Raw genomic sequence first — 26,069 nt, 5'->3', positions numbered from 1 at the left:
GCATCTGGACCCCCTCTGGGAACAGGGAACACTTGTACCTGCACATTAATCTTCCTCATAAGAGTCTGGGCATGTTAGCCTGTCACATCTATCTATAATGAACAGTGTTTAAGCCCCAGTGTCCTGGATAGGAGAAAGTGGAACATCCGAGCTGGGATCTGCAGATGTGAAGTGGAAGTAGAGGATTCTGTTTGCTGTGTGGTTTAGGTTTAGGTTTAGGTTTAGCACACATTAACAAAAATGGTGCAAGGAGGGAACGAAGCCCAATGGGCTTATACAAGAGTTCCACTTCTTAAGAAACTCGGGTTAGTTTGTATGTTTCTGTACACAAATATGTTTGAACAAACGCAGATTAGAAAACTCTCATAGTATCTACATCCATCCATTATCTCTACAGCAGTGATACTCAACAGCTCTTTTGTAATGATTTGTGGCTCTTCTATGTCTAAATTTGAAATATTATTCCCCTGGAAAACCATAAGAAATGGAAACTTTGACCTCAGAGTTATCCATTGAGATACAGCAGGCTTTTTGCTCCTTTTTGCCAATTTTAGTTGTTTATCATTCATTTTCTCCAACTTTTGGCTGCTTTTTTGCCAATTTTAGTCACTTTTCACTCATTTTTTCCCACCTTTTTTGCTGCTTTTACCTATTTTAGTTATTTTTCACTCCCCCCCCCCACACATTTTTTGCTGCTTTTTCCAATTTTAGTTGTTTTTCACTCATTACCCAACATTTTTGCCAATTTTAGTTATTTTTCACTAATTTTCCCCTCCTTTTTTCTTTTTTGCCAATTTAAGTCATTTTTGACCCATGTCCCCCCACCTTTTTGCTGCTTTTTCCCCATTATTGCCACCTGTAAGTCATTTAATGTCATGTCTCACCCATTTCTGCCACCTCTCCACATTCTTTGTCTTTTTTCACCCTGTTTTTTCCATTTTCTGCCTATTTTACCCCCTTCACCCATTTTTGTCCACTTTTTGCAGCTTTTTCACCTATTTTGCCAGCTTTAATTTATTTTTATTGCCACTTTCACACACTTTTCACCACTTTTACATTGTGGCTCTTGGAAAGGTATTTTGCAACAGTTTGGCTCTTTGGTTGAGCAGGGTTGAGTAACGCTGCTCTACAGAGTTCAGGATCACCTGGAGGGGCTGGAGCCAAGCCCAGATGTCATTTTGCAAATGGGGGTCCACCCTAGACCTGACCTCTCAATGCGAACGGGCAATCTGATGCACACTCACGTGCAGCAGTCCATACTGTACCCAAACATGCTCGACCCCAATGTCCAATCATTGGACTAGTGTTTCATACCGCACTCAGACACGGTGCACTTCCTTCTCCCTGACGTGAGTGGAGGAGGTGTCCTTCGGCATGGCGGGGTTGCTCTTCCACATGCACAAGCAATATTGATTTACTGGTAATCAATATGGCGGTTCCTCTTGACAATCACTTTAAATCAGTGTTTGCCAGCCCAAATGTGCTGCACTGGGCTGTTTTCAGCCAGTTACGACTTTGTGGCTGAAAAAAAACAAAACTCTGGTTATTCTCTGGGTCAAAGGCTGAAAAGTTATGGAATCCTTGGCCTTTTGAATAAGAGCTGCTCAGCCCTCCCCGGACCCACACTGCTGTCATAAAAAGCTTTGTTTTTATTGCTCAGATTTTTGTTTTATATTGCTTGTCTTTGAATAAAGATTTAGATCTGCACTGAAAGGAACAAACGCCTGAATGACAGCTCTAAAATCCAACACAAAGCATCAAAGACTCGACCCATTTTCATGACACAATGTTTGACTTCAGTGGCAGGTGAACACGTGATCCAGTGAATAAAACATTGTTGACTTTTCTGTCCTCAGATCTTGTTGTAAATGGTTTCCTGTTCCTGTACGGAGGAGTGTACGCTGGAAAGAATTCTTGTCACAATGTGAGCTAGTCAACACAGAGACACTCATGTTCAGCTGCTTTAATCTGATTTTCTCAGTCCTATAAAGGCTGGCATGTCAACACCTTAAAGTCATTATCCTAATGAGAATAACATGTTCAACAGTCGGACATTTGTGCCTGATTTGGCTGTTTATAAGGACAAATGTGAGTGAGAGAGTGAGAGTGTCAGTGAGAGGAAGCTCTGACTGTACTTATCTGATTTTTGTTTTAAGGATTCTTCGAATGATTCACAGCAGGATTAGTGTAGGAACTAATGCTGTCGACCTGCACACGCCTTATGTTTTACCTCTATGATGCAAAAACTACACATTCAATCCAAAAAAAACATTCATAATGATTAAAGCCACTTAGCATTTCTTTGTTCTCCATTATGAGTGAGCTGAAGTTACAGAAGCTTGGCTCGCAGCTCTTTAAGCCTCGCCAAAAACTCCCTAGAGGAAAGAGACTTTTCAGTAATCGTTTTAGTCAGTGATATTAACAGCGTTTAACCACAGGCCTGTGTTTTTGGAGCACAGGAGACCTTTGCAGAGAGTTTGGCTCACAGTAGAAAAATGTTGAAGAATTAAAGAATTAAAGACATCAAGAATAATGAGCGGAAAAGACAAAACACTAAAGTGACTGTCAAGAAAGCTGCCGCCAGCTCTCAGTGCCTCCTACAGTCCTGTGCCTGCACAAATTAAATAAAGAAGTTCATAAAAATGTCAAAGAAACACTGATTTGTTAACGTGGGAATGCTTTTTTCAGTGTCTGTGCTGCTTCTAAGGGTTAGTGACTTTTGATTTGGACAGACGGGGATTTCTACAGACCACTGTGGAGGACTTGGATCCAGATGAAGACCTGGCAGATCATCAACGGCTGAAAGGATGGCAAGATCTTCAAAAACACATTCAAAAAACAAACAAACAAAAAAACCTATCAGCAATAAGTTTAGCTCAACCAAGCTGGTTGTAGCCTTGGCCATTACTCGCCCAAGAATAGCTTTCAAAAAAACATTAACTTTAAAGATACACAGATGTAATATAGGCAATCTTGGACAAATGTGGAAATTGGGGATCCAGTTTTATGATCCTTCTTGGTAGAACCATTCCCCCTACCTGGTGTCTGCCCAGCCTGTCTTATCCACCCATCTTCATACATATCACTCATACCAAAACTACAGATTCTGTCAAGAGTAAAACAACAATGAGTTCTTATGTATTCTGAATAATCAATCAACAAATTTTCATTTGCATGGCACCATTTTATAACCCAAGTTATCCCGAGACACTTCACAATAAGGGCAGAAGAACACCGGAGATGCAACAGTTTGATACATAACTAAAGGTGCCTTCACATCTTCATCGTTCTGTCCCATTTTTGGGACTTTTCAGTTTGATCCGATCCTAAATGACAGTATTGAAACCTCCCTTGGACCATGGTTCAAACCAAACAGCTAGACCTTGGTCCAACCAAAAGAGGTGGTCTCGGACTAAACCAAAAAGAACAACTGTCTGGTTCACGCCCAGAGTGAAAGGTTCAGACCTCCATATAAATGACAGGAAATCACAGCATAAAACCAGAAGAAGGAAATCCAACAACAAAACAAAATGTGGAAGCGCATATTTTGAATTTTGTGTAAAATTATGTCAATTTTGTCTTTTTTCTTCAGATTTTTTGTGTCGTTCAAATGCACATAAAGGAAATAAATATGTGTATACCAAAAACATTTGTAGTTTCAACAATTTCCGGGAGAAATGGTGTATTTTCAGGAAAAATTGCAGGGGTGCCAATACTTTCATCCATGGCTGTAAATGTATGTAGGCTCTATCTGCAGGGACAGCTTGGATGGTCGGGCTTCAGGGGAGGAATGGTAGCAGTTATTAAGCTACGCTACCAGAATTTTAAACTTCAAGATGGCTCCAGAAAACCTAAAATGTTTGATACCACAGCAACAAAGATAGAAGCCTAGGTACCAAATTTTGTTCAGTTTCTACATTTAACTGCCAAATTCCTTACACAGAGTCCTGCACACTGCCTAAGTCTGACAAAAATGCTGGCAGCTTTTCAGCACCAAATCAGTGCCAAAGCATGCTCAGTTTACTCTGTGCTCTCTTCCTTTCACTTCATGCAGCTTTTCATTAAAATAGGACTGCAGATCTGAAGTTTCACCAAAGCTGAGCCACTTTTCCAAACTTCTCTGTCGAAATAATGGAGATTGTATTGATTGAAAATCAAAAAAGATACTAAAGCAATGAGAAATTTAATGACACTGCAGCAGGTAACACATACTCACATTACTCTGTGTGTCTCTCTGGTAAATTAAGAGTTAAAAATAGCCACTGATTGACTTTCTCTTATTGACCTAGCTTCCTGTCCACTCCCACGGCAGATGGTTGCCACAGCAATAAAATAACTGCTGCGTAGCTGCTGTGTGCAGACAGGCAGGTAGAGGAGAGAGAGGGAGCAGTTTGGAGATTAGATAGAGAGAGGGAGGGTAGGGAGGAACCGTCACACACTGACTGTGTGCTCAGCGTGTGTGTGCATCAGGATATTAGATCAGATCTCAGCAGGACGAGTCTTATCAGATCCCAACATGCAAACATGAGCTCTACTGCTAACTTCCTTCCCCTCACGTCGGCCCCGTTCCCCGTGTTTGTGTGCAGTGGGAGTGCGTGGACTCTCTGCTACTTCCTGTTGAGAGTCAGATGTTCTCACAAGGACAGAGAGATGTTCAGGGTGGTGACGTTCTGTCAGGCGGTGTCGGACCGGTCATTTAAAGGTCGGAGCGTGGCTGGGTGATGCTGCGTTCAGGGAACGTGGGAGAAAAAGGAAATACCTGTTTGACGAAGCTGTTAGCTGATGAACACACAAGGAAAAATGAAAGTAGGAGGTCCAAAATGCCTAGAACAGGGTATGATTGATTATTGGATGCTTATGTTTATGGGTGTAATGAAATAGTCAACTCACAATACAATACGAAATATTCATGATGCGATATAATAAATGAAAAACCAAAGAAGATCTGTGTAAGGAATTTTTGTTGATAAAAAAACAATTTGACTGCAAAAGTTGGAGACAGTGTGGGGGAGTGTTTTGCTTCACAAAGAAGGAATGAAAACAAATTTACCTATCTCACTAGCTCTTTTTTATTATTTCTTAAACATAAAAGTTTTGAAAGCTTTTGTCTAGGGCCTTTATACTTTCGGCTGAAAATTAACAAACCAAAATCAAATGTCTTAGCTTATAACAATTATAACAATTCTGTTTTTAACAAGTAGATCATTACCTTGCTGAGACTGAAACTACAGCAAAAAGACATTATCTAAGAAACAAACATAAAACACTTGAGTCAGGCAGGCCACAAAACCTGGTCGTTTTGTTTTACAGTCTTTTCCCATGTGCACAAAACAAGCATTTTTGCCATCTTCTGCCACTCTCCTGTGCAGAATGTTTGAATAAAATGCTTTTTTGAGTTAACTTAAAACTAGTGCAAAATAAAAACAGAAAATTCTCTCTCCAGAGGTAAATGCCAATTTTTATTTTTTAGTTTCTCCCTTATGCAGACTTACAAACATACAACAGTGGAGGTAACGTTAGCTTGTCTTTGTGATAGCGTTGTAAATGGTAGGTCATGTTCGTAGTGCTCGCTGCGCTGTAAGCCATACAAGTACAAGTTCACAGATAGTCTTAGTTATCACCATTTTCTTGCCTCATTGCTGGAAAGCCAAAATGACTCCACACAACCGACTTATGAGTCGACAGAGCATCCACCATCTCCACGTTGTCCTCCATCTTGTAAACACTGCAGGGTGTAAGCTGCTACGGCAAGCAAGAGGGTCAAATCTCATCGCGCCTCTTCGCGTTCTTGAAACCTTTTTTTACTTGATTTTATTTTGTGCATCTTTGAATTTTATTTTGCCCTTTTTTATGTCCCGGAATTTCATTACACCCCCACTTATGTTAAGTGGAGCTGTGGGTGCCACTGTTGCCTCAGTGGTCCCAGGTTCAAATCCAGGTCAGACCGGGCCTTTCAGTGTGGAGTTTGCATATTTTCTCCCTGCATCCATGGGTTCTTTTCAGGTACTTCAGCTTCCTCGCTCAGTCTAAAGACATGCTCGTTAGGTTAAATTTTGACTCTATTTTGACACCGTAGGTGTGAGAGTTTTTCAACATATCGGCCCCACTGGTGACCAGCATGTACCCGGTCTCTCAGCCAATGACAGCAGGGATTGGTTCCGCCCAGAGGGATTATGATGAATGGATGGATGTTGCAGATTTCGTGGCTGCTGCTTGTCTGATTTCTGTGTTTTGAAGTCTTGACTTTTTCATGGAACAACGGTTGTTGACTTACTTGTAGTCATAGTTTAAGTCAACAACACTGGCCACTTGATACAAATGCAGAAATTAAAACATGTTTTATATTTAGAAATAAATAGTTATTGGCTTTTTGTGGGTGCTACTTTAGCTCAGTTGGTAGAGCAGGTGACCGTGTGCAGAGGCTACAATCCTTGATGCTCTTGTTGAGGGGTCGAGTCCTAATCTCAGGGTGGTTTGGTGCATGTCTTCCCCTACTCACTCCCCAGATATTCCCAGTCTCTCTTCAGCTTTTATTTCAAAATAAAGGCCAAAAATCCCCCAAATCTCTAAAAGCTCCTCATCAGCTTTCTACCTGATTCTTGTTGGCTTTATGTTCTGTTGAATCACACATGCACGCGTGGATACCAACACTTGACTCTTAAATAAAGTGCAGTGGGTTTTTGTTTGCTCCAAGGTCATTTAAAAAACGCTGCTGTCCACAGATTTCTTGAACAGGCTAAGACAAAGTGTTCTCTGGCACACCTACAGTCAACACACATAATTATAAAAAACACACAGCAGGCTAAGATAAACACGCTGATACCACTAAACACACACATGCTCCCACACTTGCTCACACTTGACACGATTTACTCGAATCCATTAAAGCTGAATTTACATAATACTGTGTCTGCTTAACTGCCTCTGCAGGGGCACATCACACACCTCACACGCCATGCACACACACCACACACACACCTACCCACACACACACACACACACACACAGCACACTCACACAGACATGCATGCTGCAGTGTGGATGACCTTGCAGCATCCACAGAGCTGAACACTACCTGTACGGAGAGTCTGTGTGCAGCTACGATACACATTATAGCCTAATTAAGAGGCTGCACCTCCATATGTGCTGCTCTGAGATCAGCTGTCATCTGCCAGCTGGTTGGGATATTTATGGTTCGAGACTCTAATAAACGCTGCTCTCAGTTCAGCAGAAGGCTCAGACACAAACTAACCTGATGTTTGTTTACTGTTTCATGTTGTTGTTGCTCCAGACGCCTGTTGGCAAGATTTCAGAGAGGTAGAGGAGGAGGAATGTTTGGTGATGTTTTCTGCGGTATGAAGAAATAATACTGGGATAAAGTTAAGCCAATATGTAGGATAAAACTCTGACTACCCACTCAGTCAGCTGTTAACTTAGGGTGGATCCACACTGGGAACCTGAGCCCAGATGAGTCCACTTGACCCCGAAGTCTTCTTGGTTTTGAAGTATACCTTACTTGGACATCTCGCTCAAGTCTGCAGAATTCCCTTCTGCAGCTCTCCGTCAGGGATGACGATAGATTTGAGGTTCCTACACTTAAATTCAGGTCCTTAGAGATCCAGGAAGTAAATTAAAATGTTCTGTTTACAATCAGAGCTAATAATGAAAGCAAATATGACACTATGTAGACTTTTACACTTGAAATAACCCTTCCTGTTTCCTCTATTGCTTTTCATTTTGATACAATAATATTATTTCACTTTGACAAAATCCTCTTGCATTTGCAAGAGTATCTTCTTGCTTTACATCTGCATAAAACATCAGCACCGCATTTTCTGTAATAAACAGACAAGTTGGGATTAAACACTCCCACTCCTTATGCAGCTGTCTGACACCTCCCTGATCAGCCATGCTGTTTGGCTCAAGTCTTTACAAATGAAGCATAAAGTGCTGCTTGTGATCCTCAGATCCTCTTTAGAAGCTGAGGATGTGATGGCACATTCTGGCCTGGTGCAGTGAATCCCTCTGGTGTTTGAAGAAACCTGAAATAATCAGTATCTTTGCTTTCAGTCCTGCAGGCAGCAGACAGACTTTCTTAACCAGATTTGTCAGTTTTGATCTGAAACATGCAAGACCAATTTATTCGAGACACCTTGCTAGTACAGAAGATAGATTCCTTAGAGATTCTGTTTCATATTGACATGATGGAATCTCACAGCTGCTGCAGGTTTGTCGGCTGCACATCCATGATGTGGGTCTCCTGTTCCACCACATCCCAAAGGTGCTCTGCTGGATGAAGTTCTGGTGACTGTGGAGACCGTTGGAGTACAGTGAACTCGCTGTCATGTTCTAGAAACCAATTTAAGATGATCTGAGCTTTTGTGCATTATCCTGCTGGAAGTATCCATCAGAAGATGGTACACTGAGGTAATAAATGGATGGACATAGTCAGCAACAATACTCAGGTAGGCTGTGGCATTTAAATGATGCTCAGTTGGTACCAAGGGGCCCAAAGTGTGCCAAGAAAATATCAGATGTGATACAAGGCAGGATGGATCCATGCTTTCATGCTGTTGACGCCAAATTTTGAAAATCCAGACTCATTCTTAGCTGACAGAGGTGACACCCAGTGTGGTCTTCTGCTGCTGTAGCTCATCTGCTTCAAAGTTCCATGTGTTATACATTCAGAGATCTGCACACCCCGGTTGTAACGAGTGGTTATCTGAGTTCCTGTCAACATCAACAATGCATTTTCATCCACACACCTTCTGCTCACTGGATATTTTCCTTTACTCGGACTGTTGTCAGTAGATCAGAAGTTTCTAAAATACTCAGTCTAGGGCTGGGCAATTAATCAAAAAATAGATTAAATTACAATAAAGCCTGCTGCAATTTTCAAATCTCAAAAGGTGCAAAATTTCTTTAACCTGAAATTTGTGTCAAAATACCAGTTTAAAACTTGTTTTTTGCAGCAGAGATGTTATGCATTACACATCATGCAATTATTCAGGTGCCCTTGTTTTTTTACAATAGGCTACAAAAAAAATCCTACCTTCTTCATTTTTGTATTTTTTCTAGTTAAATACAAGTGACAAAAACCCTTCAATGCAGTAATTCATATCCACTTTGCAATACGAGTCAAAATAATCAGAATTAGACAATTTTGACAAATTGTTCAGCTGTTGTTTAGGAATAAAAAAAAGTTAAGGAATTATTGCTTATCAAATTGCAATTGCAATATTGGGGAAAAATTTGCAATTAGATTATTTTCCAAAATCGTTCGGCCCTAGCTCAACTAGCTGTACCATGTTCAAAGTCCCTTAAATCCCCTTTTTTCCCCATTCTGACGCTCGGTTTAAATGTCAGGAAGTCGTCTTGATCACGTCTGCATGCATAAATGCATAAAATTGCTGCCATGTGATTGGCTGATTAGCTATTTGTGTTGACGAGCAATTGAACAGGTGTACCTAATAAAGTGGCTGGTGGGTGTATGTTTTAAAACTGCTGTCACAGCATTTGCAGCCAGATCAATTCTGTAATATCTGCATCAGTGCACCAAGAAATATTTTACGACATATTGCCGTATTGATTTTTTGAGTGCATAAATAAGGTGGACTGGATGGGAGCCTTGGTTAAAGCTAAATTAAGCTTTATAACAAGACCGCTGTCCTTTATAGTAGCACTGATTAGCTGATTAATTGATTTCTCAACTTAAGACTTTTGACCATCTCTGGTTGGTCCCTGTTAAAGATGCTGTTCTTTTTGTTGACAGTGTGACCTGTGCAGGATTAACCTTCACTGTTGGCTCCTGGAAATAGATAATAAAACATTTAGAGCAGTAATCCTCAATGCGTGGCTCTTTTATGATGATTTGTGGCTCTTTTATGTCTCAATTTGAAATATCATTCTTTTAAACTTTGACCTCAGAAATTTATCATTGCAAGTTACATGAACCAGTTTGTTTTCCACACTTACACAGTAGGTTTTAATGGTCAAACTTAAATGTCAGATTTTATTTTTTCCCTTTTTTACATTTTTTCCTCTTTTAATCCATTTCTGCTGCTTTGAACCTATTTTCACCACTTCCTTTAGCCACTTTTTGGACCATTTTTCCACTTTCATCCTGTGTCTTTGCCATTTTTCACCCATGTAAGCCACCTTTTGCCATTAAATGCAACTTTCCCCCATACTACCACCTTTTTGCAGCTTTTTTGCCCACATTAGTCACTTTTCACTCATTTTTTGCTGTGTTTTGACTACCTGTATCTCAGTTTTTTGGGACTTTGCACCTGTTTTTACCACTTTTCACCCAGTTTTCTCTATTGTATGCCTGTTTTTCCCCTTACCCCCCCCATTTTTGCCCCTTTTAATCCATTTCTGCTGCTTTTAGCCCATTTTTACCACATCTTTTAGCAACATTTTTCTACCATTTTTTACCAGTTATCTGTGGCTGTTTTCATTAGTTTTAGCCACTTTTATCTTGCTTCTTTGCAATTTTTCACCCATTTCAGCTGCCTTTTGCCATTAAAAGCCACTTCTAGCCCATTTTCCCATCTTTTTACAGCTTTTTAGCCAATTTTAGTCACTCTTCACCATTTAGATAGTGGCTCTTACTATAGCATTTAGAGATAAAAGCAAAAACTGGTGTTTGAAAACAGTGTTGAGATTCCTGACTGAGAAAGAGAAAATTCAGAGAGACTTGTTTGTCATGGAATTTCTGGCATGAAAGTTTTAATCCAGAAAAATCTCAGCATGTGGTACAGAAACCGCGCTAGCTGAATCCTATTACTCTGCTCCTATTGCCTCATCTGTTTTAAATTCAGATCTTTGACACACTTCTTTCTCTAATAGTCTTACTGAGCCAAATGTTTCCGTGTGTTTGCAGGACTGACGACAGAAGGCCTGTACCGCGTCAGTGGGAACAAGACAGACCAGGACAACATCCAGAAACAGTTTGACCAAGGTAAAGCTCTGACACACCTGCACGGCCCCGTGCTCTCAGCAGAACCTCATAAACTCTTCCAGGAGGAGCACATGTGGAGCTGACGTTTCAAAGCGCTCAGGCCGGTGGTTCTCGTTATTTTCACACGTCGTGATTCTAAATTATTTTCCCATGAACTTCTAACCGTGCCGTTTAAGAACTCAGCTCAGTGGGTTACCAGCAGAGTAGCGTTTGTGTGATGTGTGCAGTAAATTTGACCCGAAGAGAAAGTCCAAAGCTGAGTGAGCAGCAGAAGTGCTTAAAGAGAAACACATGCCCTGTGGAGCTCGGTGGAACCTGCTCATGAGGGCTGGTGAGCTGCCAAAGTGGCTGTTAGAATAAATAAAGTCACCGCGGGCAGAAATCACCGGCAAACACTCAGCCGTGTCTGTCATTTTACAGCCAGATGCTGAAATATGAAGACTGGGCTGAGACAGAGAAAATGGCTGTTTTTCACTCTCATCTTGATTATTGTCCTTTTATTTTCCCTCTTATTAGACTGGATCTTTCTGTCTCTGACAGTCAGATTAACAGCCTCAGTATGCTTTTGGAAAAAGCAGCAAACATGATGACTTCAACACAAAACTAAGAAGTCGTACTTTACATTTCTAGCCTTTTCACACAACAAAAAGAGAAAGAGCAAGCCTAAAATAAGCCCTGGTGCACTGCATTAGTATTACCTTGGGATCTCTGATCATTTGTAATTATTGCAAAGGATGTCTGTGTTTTTAATCCATTGTAAAATGAGCATTTCTGTAATGTGTAAAATAAAAATTCCAGGGCAAATTACAGATGATATTTCAGGCCCACAGGTAAATCTAATCCTGTGCTTATGTTTTTTCCGGTCTGTGCGGCTTTTCTTCCACCTTTTTTCTGATCGAAAAAAATAACAGAGGCATCGTAGGAGATTATTCACAAAGTTTTCATACATTTAGATTACTAATAGTGCTTCTCTTAAGGGCTGAGCCATTAGCAGAAATAATGTAATTGGGATTTTTTTTTCCTGATATTGTGATTTAATATGCGATTCTTATTAGGTTCCTCAACTTGTACATTTTTCAACAAATTCAAGCAATAAATCATTCTATGTCATAACCTACATGGAACACTCATCATACTTTTACTGTTTTTACCTCTTCCAAGGAGGCTATGGGATCGGCAGGGTTTGTTAGTTTTTTAGTTTGTTTGTTTGTTAGCAGCATAACTTAATGAAAATTTGCGGAAATGTCAGAAAGGGCATAAGTGATCCGGATCACTGTCTGGATCCAGGATTTTTTATTAAAGGATTCTTTTTCCACTGGCGAATCCATCTTGCAAAGCTCCCATCTGAACCGTTTGGGCCCGGTTAGAAAGTGACAGGACCAATCAGCTACGAGGGGCAGTACTTTCAGGCGCAGCAGAGTCGTGATGTAAACAAGCAGCAGCAAGAGCTGGTGCAGTTATAGAGGAAGAGATTAGCGTGCTGCTAAAGCACCAGTTTTATCAGAACTTGACAACATTTCTTCATTAGAAGAAGAACAAAGAACAGCAGTGAGTTGTTTTCTTTTCAAAAACGACAAAAGTCGAATACTTACATATCTATAGTCGCCATGTTTCGCGTTATTCCTCAGAGGCTGCGCACATGTAGCTTGATAGTGTTTTGTTGCTCTGATTCGCCCATAGAGATGTGAGAACATTCACCCATTCACACTCCGAGGATTTTTCAAGGCCTCTGCCTTTTCTCAAACGTTTCCTATTAAAGCTTTCCCAGATGGATGTGACATCTGGCGTGTCAGGTTGGGAGGGGCCAGATTTAAAAAAAAATAATTTAAAAAGCACATCTAAAAGGGCCTGAAGTGGAAAGTTGATGTGGAAACTGCAGCTTTAATCAAGAACATGCTAATGAATGTGTGTTTGTCATGCATCATATTCACCAATGATGACTGACGGATGGATCTCTGTAAAATGGATCAAACATGAAGCCAATGTTTTAAAGTCTGCAGGGATTTTTTAATAACATAACCTAAATATGACATCATATTTTCCTCTGCACATTTTCTGATTTTGATGATCTTCTCGGGGCCACATGGGAAGCTGTGGCGGGCCTGATGTGGCCCCCGGGCTGCCAGTTGATGATCAGTGTCATAGATTAACAAGAGGGATGCTCTGCTTTCTCTCTCTTCCTCAGTCTGATCAGCTGCAGATACATACAGGTGACTTATGCAACCTTAATGCATCATGGGAGAGTTAGAGGAGATATTTCACTTGTTTATCAGTCATGGACAGTTTGATACAGATCTAAAAGTGTTAAAAAAAAAAGAAAAAAGGAAATTGTAAACTGGTTAATAGTACGTATAGGACACATGCAGGAAATTTGTTATATGCACAACATTGCATTTTTTGTTTGAATTTTAGAAATAAAAGTTTATGGTGCATTTTCATTGCTGCAGCTGTGCAGCACCTTCATGTTTTCCTTCAGAAGTTTCAGTAAATTTGAGCATGTTACAGAACTATCAGAGGTCCACAGGTAATTCTAGCCCATGGGATTAGTACTTCAAACTTAGATTACCTGTTTGCATGCAGACATGCTCTTATTTTGAAAGAAAATGAAGAACTTTGGTAGAATGAAGATGGTGGAGTTGTTATGACTGCAGGGAGACACTGACATGTCTAACAAAAGTGTGCTGAAAGGGAATATAAAGCATGAGATTGAAAAACATGATGCACTAATTACTAACCTTAATTATTAGACATTAATGCATGATCTCTGACAGCCCTAGTTCAAATCAAAAAACATAGAAGTAGCTGTAAGAGATGCTTCAGGTCACATGACTAACATCCAGCATCCTGCAGTGTGAATATTGAGCATGCACACACTGCTATTGTGGTTAATGTACGATAGAATGTTTCTACATAAGAGAACAAAATAAAGAGAGAGTGAGGAAAGGCAGCTGAGAGTTTAATTAAACTGAAAAATGTGGAAAAATAAACGCCTCCTGGTGATTTCATCTAATTTTCTCACTGCAAAGTCGATCTGTTTATTCATCTTTCTCCCCTGGATCTTAATTTGCAGCCAATTAAATGTCACTTTGGGAGTGTCTTCAAATAAACGTCCAGTAAATCAGAAAAGAAATACAGCAGGAGTTGTCACCTTAGTTTGATTCTGTGCAGACATCAGTGAAACCTGCTGTTTCTCTTCATATATTTTAGTAAAGTCTGCTTCATTTCCTGTCGTTTCTCTCCTCATAGCCCGTTGTAGACACCGTCGTATGCTCCATGGTCAGCGCTGCACATGTCTGCAGCAGCACATTCATATCTGCATGTAGAACAGCTTTCAGGTTAATAAGCTGCTGTGTCAGACGAGCTGCTGACTATTTCACAGAAAACGCGGGATGTTTGTTTAATGGAGGTGGTAGAAAAGTTAAATGAATGAGCTCAGGGAGCGGTGCGTTAATGACGGTTTTCTGCTGGGACTCAGGGGTCACCGCTGGTCCGGCTTCATTAACAGTTTGGGCTGAGGCAGCGTTTGTTTATTAATAACTTCATTAGAAACAGCTCCTCTCCTTTCTGTTCATGAATCCTCCTCCACCCTTTAACACGTCTTATGTTCACCCCTCTAATGCCCCCTCCCCCCTTCCTTCCCTTCTGTCCTACTTTCATCCACTTGTGCATTTCCTGTTGTTTATATCTCCTCACTGCCCCCCCCCCCGTTATCTCTTTATTTCCTTGAGAGTATTTCTGGTAAACTCAGCGTCTGTGTGTGTTGGCAGTGTTTCAGATTCAGTGTGACAGCTGTCGTGTTACCTCGGGGCTCTGTCCTCGTTCTCTCGGCGCCCTCGCCTCCCTATTTCTCCTTCCTGTGGCCGTTGTGGTGTGTCGGAGCAGGAAGTGATATACAGTATTTTTATTTTGCGTGCTGTATCTCTGGTAACGGGGGTTTTCGTCTCCCTAAAAGCAATCATTACTCAACACTTTGACTGGTGGTTTTGCACTCTGAATGCAGAGCAATTTTGGAATTTCTCTATTCATAGCTTCAACGTCACACTCATGGAATCACCCTCTGGCGGGAAAGAAATGTCGTTTACTGCTGTAAACTACAACGATGATTATAGTACTGGTTTCCACCTACGTGTTTGGGCCAGACCTTAGTGTGATAAATAAAACTTATAGAAAAGCAAACAGCAGATCAATGTGGTTAGATTCTCCACTGTCTCTCTACAGCTTCATACACAAGGTTATACATACATGTGACTTTGCAGCATGCCTTGCTTGTTAGGATTGGGCAGCATCCATTTTTGATACTGTTAAGCTTTTTCCAAAATTTCCTCCAGTGTACAGTATTATCGACACGTGTTTATAAAACAAATTCAATAAGAAGCAGGCTGGACCAAGCACTTCCTGGCGTGCACAGGCAGGCTCAGCAAGCAGCTCCTGTACATGCATTTTATTCAAACTTTTTGCAAAATGCTTCAAGTCTTACAAAAAAAGCAATGGGGGCTTAGAAAAGGTGTGTTAGGAAGGGATTTATAGTCGCAGCATTATTTTCATACTGCATGCGTGAGCTGAGTTACATCAGGACTGAGGAGCAGATGAGGTTTACTTTTGAGGACATTTAGCTACTGAATTTTACATAAAACCACAGATCCTTTAAGCAAACATGAACCTTTTAGCTCCCTAATGTACTCACCCAATGGCAGAAGCAATAATATCATGAACTTATACTAAAAAGGATGATAAATTAAGCCCAAAAGGTTAAATCGTCCACTGTTGACATACTATTCATCAATTAACTCGTAGTTCTCTCATGATCTCCTGTGGCGCAGCGCTCTAGACTCGCTTCCAGTAGCCGAGGCCGCTCGCCTTCATTCAGGGCAAACCCGCGGCGCTTCGGTGCGCGATGCAGTCGGTCCTATGTGGAAATTGCAGGTTATGGCGATAGAGAGCAGGGCTGAGCGAAAGGTCATTTATTTGTGCATTTATGGCTTTATGGTGCTAAGTCATAGCCTACATCAGTGGTTTACAAAAGTTGAGGCAGGCCTCCCCTGGGGGGCGCCACAGAGCTTCATGGGAAGCGCGGAACCATAAACCAGAAAAAAGGTGATTTGCTTTGCTAACCTCTGCTGTGCATGGAGCAAAATGGATAAACGTATAATTACTGTAAAGGACTATGACATAGAGCAGTGTTACTAAACCAAAAAGCCAAATTATTGAAAATACCTTTGCAAGAGCCACAATCTAAGAGGTGAAAAGTGGCAAAAACAGCTTGAAGTAGAAATAGAAATAGGTAAAAGGTGGCAAAAATGGTCAAAAAGCAGCAAAAAATGGATTAAAATGGGGATAAAGAATGGAAAAATGGTCAGAAAGTAGCAAAACTTTGTGAGAAGTCACAAAAAAATGAGTGGAAAGTGACTTAAATGGGCAAAAAGCAGTCAAGAGTGGCAAAAATGGGCAAAAAAGAGGAAACAAGTGGTACGTAATGGCAAAAGGTAGCTTAAATGGGCAAAAAGTGGCAAAAAAATGTGTAAATGGCAAAAAGAAGAGGCAGAAATTGGGAAAAAGGGAAACAAGTGGCATTTAATGGCAAAAGGTTGCATAAATAGGCAAAAAAAATGGTAAAAAAAAAAAAAAAGGCCAAAACTTGGAAAAATGTGTCCAAAAGATATCCCAAAAATGAGTAAAAAATTTGGAAAAAGGGGATGTTTAATGATGAAAGGTAGCTTAAATGGGCAAAAAGGTGAAAAAGGGAAAAATGGGTTAAAAGTGGAAAAAATGGGGAAAAAGAGGCAAAAATAAGTTGTAAAATGGCCCAAAAATATGAAAAATTGGTATTTAATGGCATTGTAACTGAATAAGAGGAAAAGGCAGATGTTTAAGGACATTTGCAAACCAAAATATCCTAAATATATTAATGTTATAAAAATGTTTGAAGATTGGACATAAATGTTTGAAATGTTGTTGTTTAATTTTTTTCTCAATTTGAATCATTTTTGTGGGTAGGGTCCACGAATGAATAAGTTCTTCTTAGGGGAGGTTCACTCTCCCACACTTTGAAAACCCCTGGCCTACATCATCATCCATGTTGACAGAGGACTACAGTCCTCATATTAAAGGCAAGACCTCAAGTTTTGCATTACCAAATAGGATGCTAGAATAAGAAATAGGCACATTTCCTGCAAAGGTTGTTGCAGTTTTTCCAACTAGAGAGTCAATCTGTGTAAACCGGGGATTTTCAAATGTTTTTGCCTAAGGCTCACCTAGGATCAAGCCAAAATCTGAAGAAACACCATGCTTACATCCATGTGAAGTCACCTCTTTAACATGCCATCTTAGCTTGATATTTAGTAGTAGTAATATGCATGCTTGTTTAAATTCACAACACACCTAGACATGCCTTTTTACACTATTTGGGAACAACTGATTCAAACAAGTACATGCAAAATTGTACGTTTTTCAGTGTACATCTCAGTCATATCAGCCTCAGTCACGTTTGTTGATGAAAGCTATCAGCTGTAGCAAATTCAAAACTTTTTGTAGCTGTTATTTGTCATTTTACGCTAAACTATCCAAAATAAATACTTAATAAGCTAGCCTCTTTTGTTGCAAAAGCCTGGCAGAAGCATCAGGATGGTTTGTCTAACTAGTCCACTATATTGTTGAACGTCTACTTTTGGTTTCTGGTCTTTCTGTAAAGATAATGGTGTCTTGTAAGCCTATTTGGGCTGGGCATATTGTTTATGCATGACACAATGATGAAAATTTAATCAATCAACCCATCTACTTATGAAACAAAAGCACGGTTAGAAAACACCAGAAATCCAGCAGAAAAGAAATACTTTTCTAAGAGGTTGTTCAGTTTTTTGACATCATGTGATGTTACAAGTTTTTAAATGATATTATAGTATAAAAATGCCTATGAAAACATGCGTAAAAGTAGTTTTAGTTTTTGTGTTATTGTAGTGATCAAGCATGGTTGGAAAGATTCCCACAGCACAGCTAGACTTGCCTAGACTTGGTTAGATTTTAATGCCATCGGTCATTTTTATAAGTGCACAGAAAGAACGTCCAGTTTGAAAAGAAGGCTGTTTCCAGTTTGATGTAAAGCTCAGCAGCTCCAGCCTGAAGAGATGATCCACTCTGATTCACTTTCTTTGTGAGAGACACTTACAAGTTACTCTTCCAAACATGAAAACAAGCCAAAGTGATGCTTTTTAGCTGAAGCTTCCCACTTGTCTTGACAGAAGTGAAAAACGGTTGTTTGAACTGGAAGTTTATTCTCTCCAGCCCTGCTGTTTCATCACAGAAACACTCAGGCCTCTGTGCCTGCAGACAGGCTGATGATAACCTCTGTTAGCTGTGATCAGAGAGGAGCTCTGTTCTCCGGCTCAGACACAAAGCTCTGCTGTGAGCCTCACTGCTGCAACGCAGCTCCCCACAAGCTCTTTGATATCCTCCGAACTTAAGCATTGAACCAGGGAAATCCCATAACTGAATGGATCAGCGAGGCTTATTGGACCAAGGTCTGAATCTACTACTCCAAAGCTACTCCAGTTTAACACGCTTCTTAAAGGGACTCAGTATGCAGAGGTGAACTATGGTGTGTCTGAGTAAAGGTTTAAGTGCTTGCAAGGCCAATCCTTTCTGCTTTTACCAGCTAAGAGTGGTTGACATTCACTGTATGCTGTGATAAACTGACGTCTGGTCATGAAATCACCTAGTCTGATCATATTACCTTTATTTATGTTCATGCTTGTTCTGTTTATGCTGAAGCTGTTGTGAAACAACAGCCATAATTCATGAAAAATAAACCAGTGTCTCTTTCTCTCTGCAGATCACAGCATCGACTTTGTGGCGATGGACGTGGCGGTGAATGCTGCTGCCGGAGCTCTAAAGGCTTTCTTTGCAGACCTGCCTGACCCACTGATCCCCTACAGTCTGCACCCTGAGCTGGTGGAGGCCGCAAGTAAGAATTAACACACTGACACACAGACACGATCTTATAGCCTCAAACAGCCAAGCCAATAATCACTAAAGTTTGGGTTTCTCCCAAAGTTTGCAGAACTTTTAAGCCCAAAAACTACTTTAAAGACTTCACGGCTCCTCCAGCCTTCTTCTGGCTTTGTTAGAATAAATGAACACTGTCTGTTGTTAATTTTTAGAAGGTTTTTCATGTTAAGCAGAGACAAATATCACTTACATCATTATCATGAATGTTAAATGGCCAGAATATCACCTTCTGTCCACATATCTTATACTTTTTTGTAACTCTATTAACATTTTAGGCACAATGACAAAATAACTATACTACTTTGTTGATGCAAGTTGTCAAGGGAAGCATTCCCAAAACCTCAGACCAAAAGAAATGTTGCTTTTTGCATGTGCACCATCACCAGTAAGATTTCTGCCATGGTATGGACTTTGCATGATCACCGGTTTAAATGCATATATTGTTTTTGGTGCAGAGTGTTATGTTGCAGATGGCAGCTCAGTCTGAGTCCAGTCATCAGCATGTGTCACTCTGACACTTAAGATCAGCCAGACAACAGGCCAAACTTCACCTGCATGTATCAGTGAGGTCAATATGAAGCAAAATTAAACAGGAAAAGGTGTGGTCTCTCCTCCCAGAGGTCATTGTCAGCAGTGACAGCTACATGAACCGAATGTTTGCTTTGTATAGCGTCTCCGTTGGCCAGCATGTTGCTTGAAGTCAGACGGTTTGTCTCTGCAGCGACTCGTATTGCAATGGTTAAAACAGCTGCTTGAAGATAATTTGCATGTTTAAGTCCATGATTATTAAAAGCAGTGGTTCTTAACCTTCTTGACCCCCTTTGGGGTCACGAGACACTGAGAGGGGTCTCCAGATGCCCTAGAAAACTAAGAATATTTTTTAAATTGCCACTTTACACCAATTTTAACACATTTTTACCATTAAACACCTATTTTGGTCAGTTTTTAACTCTTTCCACCACTTTTTTTCTGTCTGTTTTTGCCACTTCTAAACAAATTCTTGCCACTTAAGCTTAATGTTGCCTCTGTTGACCCATTATTGCCACTATTAAACCCTTTTTACACCCAATTTTTCCCATTTTAACCACCTTTCAACATTTGATATACCCAATTTTGGTAGTTTAATCAATTTCTGCTAATATCTCGCTCTCTATATATACAGTGCTTAACAAATGTATTAGACCACCTGTCATATTTGTCTCAGAGACCATCCAGCATCATGAAGTGCTTTAATGCGGACTCTTTCATTTTCAGTCCGCTCTCCACGTTTTACTATTTTAAACAGGAATGAGGAATTTCAAACTGAATTCACCCAAATTTGAGCCGGCTCACTGGGCTTCTCTGAGAAGTCAGAAATGAATCAAGCATAACATTCAACCACAAAAACTCATTTTTCTGTTCAGGAATGCAAGTAAATAACTATAATTTGACATATTAATCAAGAAATATTAATGTGCTTTACTATTGTTTCAGTTTTTTTGTAAATCATTAAATATGAAAATTCATGGATAACAATAATAATTATATTTTAGCATTAAAAATATCATTTGGGTTAAAGAGCTTCTACATATTGGTGTATTAACCATTGCAGAAACATAAAAAATGATTTTGGTAATTACCAACGCTGTTAATTTAGGGCAGCTGTGGCATAAACCTTACTTTGGGTAGTGGTCTAATAAATGTGTTAAGTACTGTTTATATTTTTTTTCTTGTCAGTTTATATCAATTTTCCATCCCATTTCACTACATTTCCACCAATTTTTGCAAATTTAAAGCAATTTCAGCCACATTTTAACTCCCTTTTACCACTATTTATGCCTGTTTTTGCCACTTTAACCCATTTTTGCCATTTTTATTTAATTTTTGCCACTTCTAACTCATTTCTGCTACTTTTAAAATCCAACTTCACCACCCTTTCCACCATTTTTTTACAATTATTAACCCATTTTAGCAACTTTTTAACCATTTTCATTATTTTTTTTGACTAAAATGAGTTACATTTTTAAGAAGGCTTTACTACACTCATAAAGGTATTTGTTGTTATTATTCAGGTTAAATTTACATGACTGTTCTGAATTGTGCATGGCTGTTCAACCACCTTCAGGTACAGTGGGGGTCCTCAGTCTCTAGCACCTTTATTTTGGGGGTCGTGAGCTGAAAAGGTAGAGAACCCCTGATTTAAAGAAGGAGGCTGTGGCGATAGATGAGGTCAGAGAAGCAGCTGTAGACTCTGTAGTAGCATAAACTCACTAAACTAAATCAATGATTAACATGGTACCGCTGACAAAACAGTCCTTAGTTGTTGGATGCTTTTATTGTGAAGGCCAGAGAATATGGTGGTTTTATTAGCACCTCAGCAAAAGCAGGATTGAATCTAAAACTACAGGTTAAGTTATAAAGAAATGAACACAGAGAGACTTAGAAAACCATTTTTTTTGTTGCTCTGATTGGCCCGTCATGAACGTAACAGACAGAATGTTCATCCAATCACTTTCTGAGAATATTTGATAAGTTCTGCTGGTCTCAGATGATTTGTATGGGAGGTGCTGAAGGTGAATTTTCCATGCAGAGGATATTTGAAAAAGTCTGTCAGGTCAGAAGAGGTGAGAGGTGTAGATAAAAGAAGCCACACAGTTACTTTAACCTCACTTCTTTTTTTTTAAAGATTACGTTTTAGGGCTTTTTGCCTTTATTGGATGGATAGCTGAAGACAGACAGGAAATATGGGAGGGCAGAGTAGGGAAGATGTGCACAAAACATGCACTAAGACCGGGAATCGATCCCCCAACCAGCACTGAGGACTCTATCTAGGCCTGCTGAGCTTAACCAGCACCCTCAGTTTTTTAAAGTTTACACACATGCAGCTCTGTGTCTGATCACACACTCTTAAGAGGCTTTCTTCAGTCCCTGGATACTGTCAGACATCTCCACACGGCTCTGTGCGTGTTTCCTGATTTTATATAAGCTGAAACCATGGAGCTGACGACAGCAGATTAATGAGCCCAAAATACGTGCACAAACACGGGAAGAGGAATGTAAAAAGAAGACATACGCTCCCTCACATACGCTCTTTAATGAGCGCCTCAGCCTGAAAGGAGAAGAAGAAAGAAGAAGTGCTTGTTCTTCTTCTTCTGAGTCAAATATAGCTTCCTCTTCCTCTCTGACTTTCCCTGTGTTTCTCTCCCTCCTCTTTCATCTTCAGCTTTTTACCTACACTTCTGTAACTTCATCTGAACCTGCTCTTCCTCCTGCCTTTTACTTTATTTCCTTTATCTCCAGTGAATTCTCTTTAATCACAAAAGTAGAGACAGACTGGGGTGGCTGTTTGACCTCACTCACTGTCTTTGTCCTGCAGCAGTGAAGAAATAAGGACTTTCCTGTACTTCATGGATGATTGTTGATGTATGTGACCATAAAGGGCTGTTGCAAAGATCAGAGAGTAGTTTTAACACCCAGTGATGCCAAAAACAAGAGATTCCAGCTCTATGATGACAGTCTGGGCTTTAAATCAGTGCTATCTGCTTAAAGGATATATTCACGAGAGTGTTAATCAACCAAAGAGCCAAATTGTTGAAAAATACCATTGCAAGAGCCACAATCTAAATGGTGAAAAGTGGCAAAAACGACTCAAGTAGCATTAAAATTAAATTAAAAGGGGCAAAAATGGCAAAAAAGCAGCACAAATATGTGAAAAGGGGTGTAAATGGGGAGAAAAATGGGAGAAGCTTCAGAAAATAGCAAAAATGGTCCAAAAGTGGCAAAAAAATGAGTGGAAATTGACTTAAATGGGCAAAAAGCAGTCAAGAGTGATAAAAAGGGCAAAAATGTGGAAAAATAAGTGGCAAAAATGGGCAAAAATATAGGAAAAATTGGTATTTAATGGCAAAAGTTAGCTTAAATGGGCAAAAAACTGTGAAAAAGGACAAAAAAGGGATACAAGTGGCAAAAAGAAGTGGCAAAAATGGGCAAAAAATAGGAAACAAGTGTTATTTAGTAGCAAAAGATAGCTTAAATGGGTGAGAAAGGGCAAAAATGGAAAAAATGGGGAGAAGATAAGTTGAAAATGGGCAAAAAAATAGAAAACAAGTAGTATTTAATGTCAAAAAATGGGTAAAAGTTGCAAAAAAGGCAGAAATGGAAAAGAAATGCAAAAAAGGGCAAAAAACAAGAAAGAAGTGCTATTTAATGGCAAAAGGTAGCTTGAATGGGTGAAAAGTCATAAAAATTGCAAAAATGGGAAAATAGGTGGTATAAATGCGGCAAAAAATGAGGGGAAATTGACTTAAATGGGCAGAAAGCAGTCCAGAGTGGCAAAAATGGGCAACAAAAATAGGAAGTAAGTGGTATTTAATGGCAAAAGGTACCTTAAATGGGCAAAAAAATTGTGAAAAATGGAAGAAAAGAGAAAAAAGTGGCAAAAAGAAGTGGCAAAAATGGGCAAAAATTAGGAAACAAGTGTTATTTAGTGGCAAAAGATCGCTTAAATGGATGAAAAAGGGCAAAAATGGAAAAAAATGGGGAAAAAATAAGTTGAAAATGGGCAAAAAAATAGGAAACAAGTGGTATTTAATGTCATAAAATGGGTGAAAATTTGCAAAAAAGGCATAAATGGAAAACAATTGCCAAAAAGTGACAAAAATGGGCAAAAAAATTAGAAACAAGTGTTATTTAATGGCAAAAGTGGCTTAAATGGGTGAGAAGTGGCTTAAAATGGGAAAAAAATGGATAAAAGTGGCAAAAAGAAGTGGCAATAATGGGCAGAAAATAGGAAACAAGTAGTATATAATAGCAAAAGGTAGCTCTAATGGGCGACAAGTGGCAAAAAATTGTGAAAATGGGCAAAAAAGTTTCCCTTTAAGGTTTTCTGGGGGAATAATATTTAAAATTAAGACATCAAAAAGCCACAAATAGTCACCATAGTTGAGTATCACTGATTCGTGGTATTAAAGAGTCATAACGGAACACTGTGGCAGGCAGACAAGTGTATTAAACAGCTTCATTAATGCTGCTCTGCAGTTACAGGATATGAATGATATCATCCGCCTGCTCATTCACGGTGAATTAAACTGAATTTTTCCGCTACATTCACACACCTCACCCTGACTGTTAGTGGAACGCCTGTTGCAAGACGCCCAGGCGAAGTCAGGGTGAAAAATTCAATCCTTAGGTGTAGACATGCCGTCTTCTGCATGTGTGAAAAGAGCTTCATCAGAACAACTCCAGCTCTGGCATCATGTTGCGTCACAACCATCATGTTTATTTAAGCTTTGACACCAAGCACAGACCTCTGAAATCTCAGATATGGGAGTACTTGATCTACTTTAGTCTTTAATTTCAGAAATATTCAAGGAAGTTTCCTTCAACAAGAGAGATATGTTTGTTATTAATGCCTGTCAGAATATTTATGAATGATCTGATAAAAACAGCTAACTTCTGCTGCCAGCAGAAACAATAAGTAGAGCAGGAGAGAGTCTGCAGTGTGTTTGTGCAGAGTGGGGAAGAATTTGATGAGGTCCTGATCATGTTATGGAGCTGTTTTCCTCTTTGCTCTGTTTGTGATGCAGAGGATGAACTCGATGTGCTGTAGCTGAAGCTGCCAAGAAACAACAGATGAAAAAGCATAAAAGATGTCTCTGTGGATCTGCTGCAAACAGTGTGAAATAATGAACATGAGATGTGATCCATGATTTATGACCTGAAAAGACCTCTAATCCAAAGCAGGGATATCTGAGTTCAGGATGTGGAGCAACACGAAGGTCAGAGACTGATCTTTGCTTCAGTCTTTGATAAGTTTATTTTTTGGAGCTGAACTTCCTGTTTACTCAAGTTGTGAACATAAAGATAGTGCCTTTTGCATGGGAACATGTGTAGGTTTCATTTTTGGGCTTTTCATGCCAATAGAGGAGGACAGTGGGTCGAGTTGGAAACAGGATGAGAGTTGGGAGAGACATGTGGCAAAGGGCCACGGGCCGGATTCGTACCTGTGCCGCCTGCGAGCTTGGGTCGCATCTTAGACCAGTGCTATCTGCACGCTTGATTTTTGAGCATTCTAAGGTATTTCTTAGCTGAGTACTGAAGCCGCAGAAATACTACTTGTTATAAAAATCATGTGATGGAGACAAGAAGTTGCTGTTCTGTTGCTGTATCTCAGGGGTGTCCAAACTATGCCCCGGGGGCCAAATGCAGCCTGCGATCCAATTTTAGTGAAATATGGCCCGTAGTGAAACATAAAACTTGTGCTTGACTGTGTTGTACTTTGTAGTTTCAGCAAAAGGCGCTACCTTGCCGATTCTGTAAACAAACATTTTGACTGGAGCAATTTATCTGTTTTCTGGGGACTAAATTGAGACAAAACTTTAAATTATGAAGACTGGAAACCAAAATAATAGTGATATATCGCACTGATGCATTGCAGCAGCAAATGGCAGTAACAGAAGTGTTCAAGAGGTAGAGCCAGGGTCTCCTGACATCTGATTGGCCTCCCCAAAACGCTTTTAGGTATACTCAATCAATAAGCCTATTTTGATTTACATTGGATTGATTTATATTAATTTTAATATGCTCGAGGTGCTGTACCTCATTCATGTTTTTTGCTGCATACTTGTGATGGACCACGCTTACTCCCTGCCATCAGCTCTGCATTCTTCTGCCCAACTCTCCCCATAATGCATCACTTCTGCTGCCCTTGACCCCTGTAAGAGTGTGGTCCTTAGACTGTACCAGGACTCTGTTCAATAAAAACTGCCCTCCTTTAACCTGACAAGCCAGATGGATGTGTTTCACACATCCATCTGGTAAACCTCTCATAGACGGTGTTTGGGGAAAGGGCAGACCCTTTGAAAAAAAACTCAGAGTGTGATGCAATCAGAGCAATAAAACATGACGTAGCTGTGACCAAGGTGTGCGTGCTCAGCTACCGAGGAATAGCGTGAACCACGGTGACTGTAGACATGTCAGTACACGACTTTTGTCGTGTATAAGAAGAAAACAACTCACTGCTGTTCTTTGTTCTTCTTTGAACGAAGAAATGTCGTCAAGTTCTGATAAAACTGGCGCTTTAGCAGCATCCACACTGATGTCTTCCAACCTCTTGTTGCTGCTTGCA

General features: G+C 39.9%; 1 protein-coding gene across 1 annotated transcript in view; it reads left to right on the top strand.

Moving 5' to 3' along the window:
- arhgap5 (Rho GTPase activating protein 5) overlaps positions 1–26,069 on the top strand; it is a 96,448-nt gene that overhangs the window by 56,015 nt on the left and 14,364 nt on the right. Inside the window, exons 4-5 of the mRNA XM_041812563.1 lie at positions 10,886–10,963; positions 18,789–18,920. Of these exons, the coding sequence (XP_041668497.1) occupies positions 10,886–10,963; positions 18,789–18,920 (210 nt within the window). The remainder of the gene's footprint in view (positions 1–10,885; positions 10,964–18,788; positions 18,921–26,069) is intronic.

The sequence above is a fragment of the Cheilinus undulatus genome, linkage group 18, assembly GCF_018320785.1.
Source record: "Cheilinus undulatus linkage group 18, ASM1832078v1, whole genome shotgun sequence".
NCBI classification, from domain to species: Eukaryota; Metazoa; Chordata; class Actinopteri; order Labriformes; family Labridae; genus Cheilinus; species Cheilinus undulatus.
The sequence above is the reverse complement of the archived record's forward strand: the minus strand, read 5'-3'. Positions and strand labels throughout refer to the sequence as shown.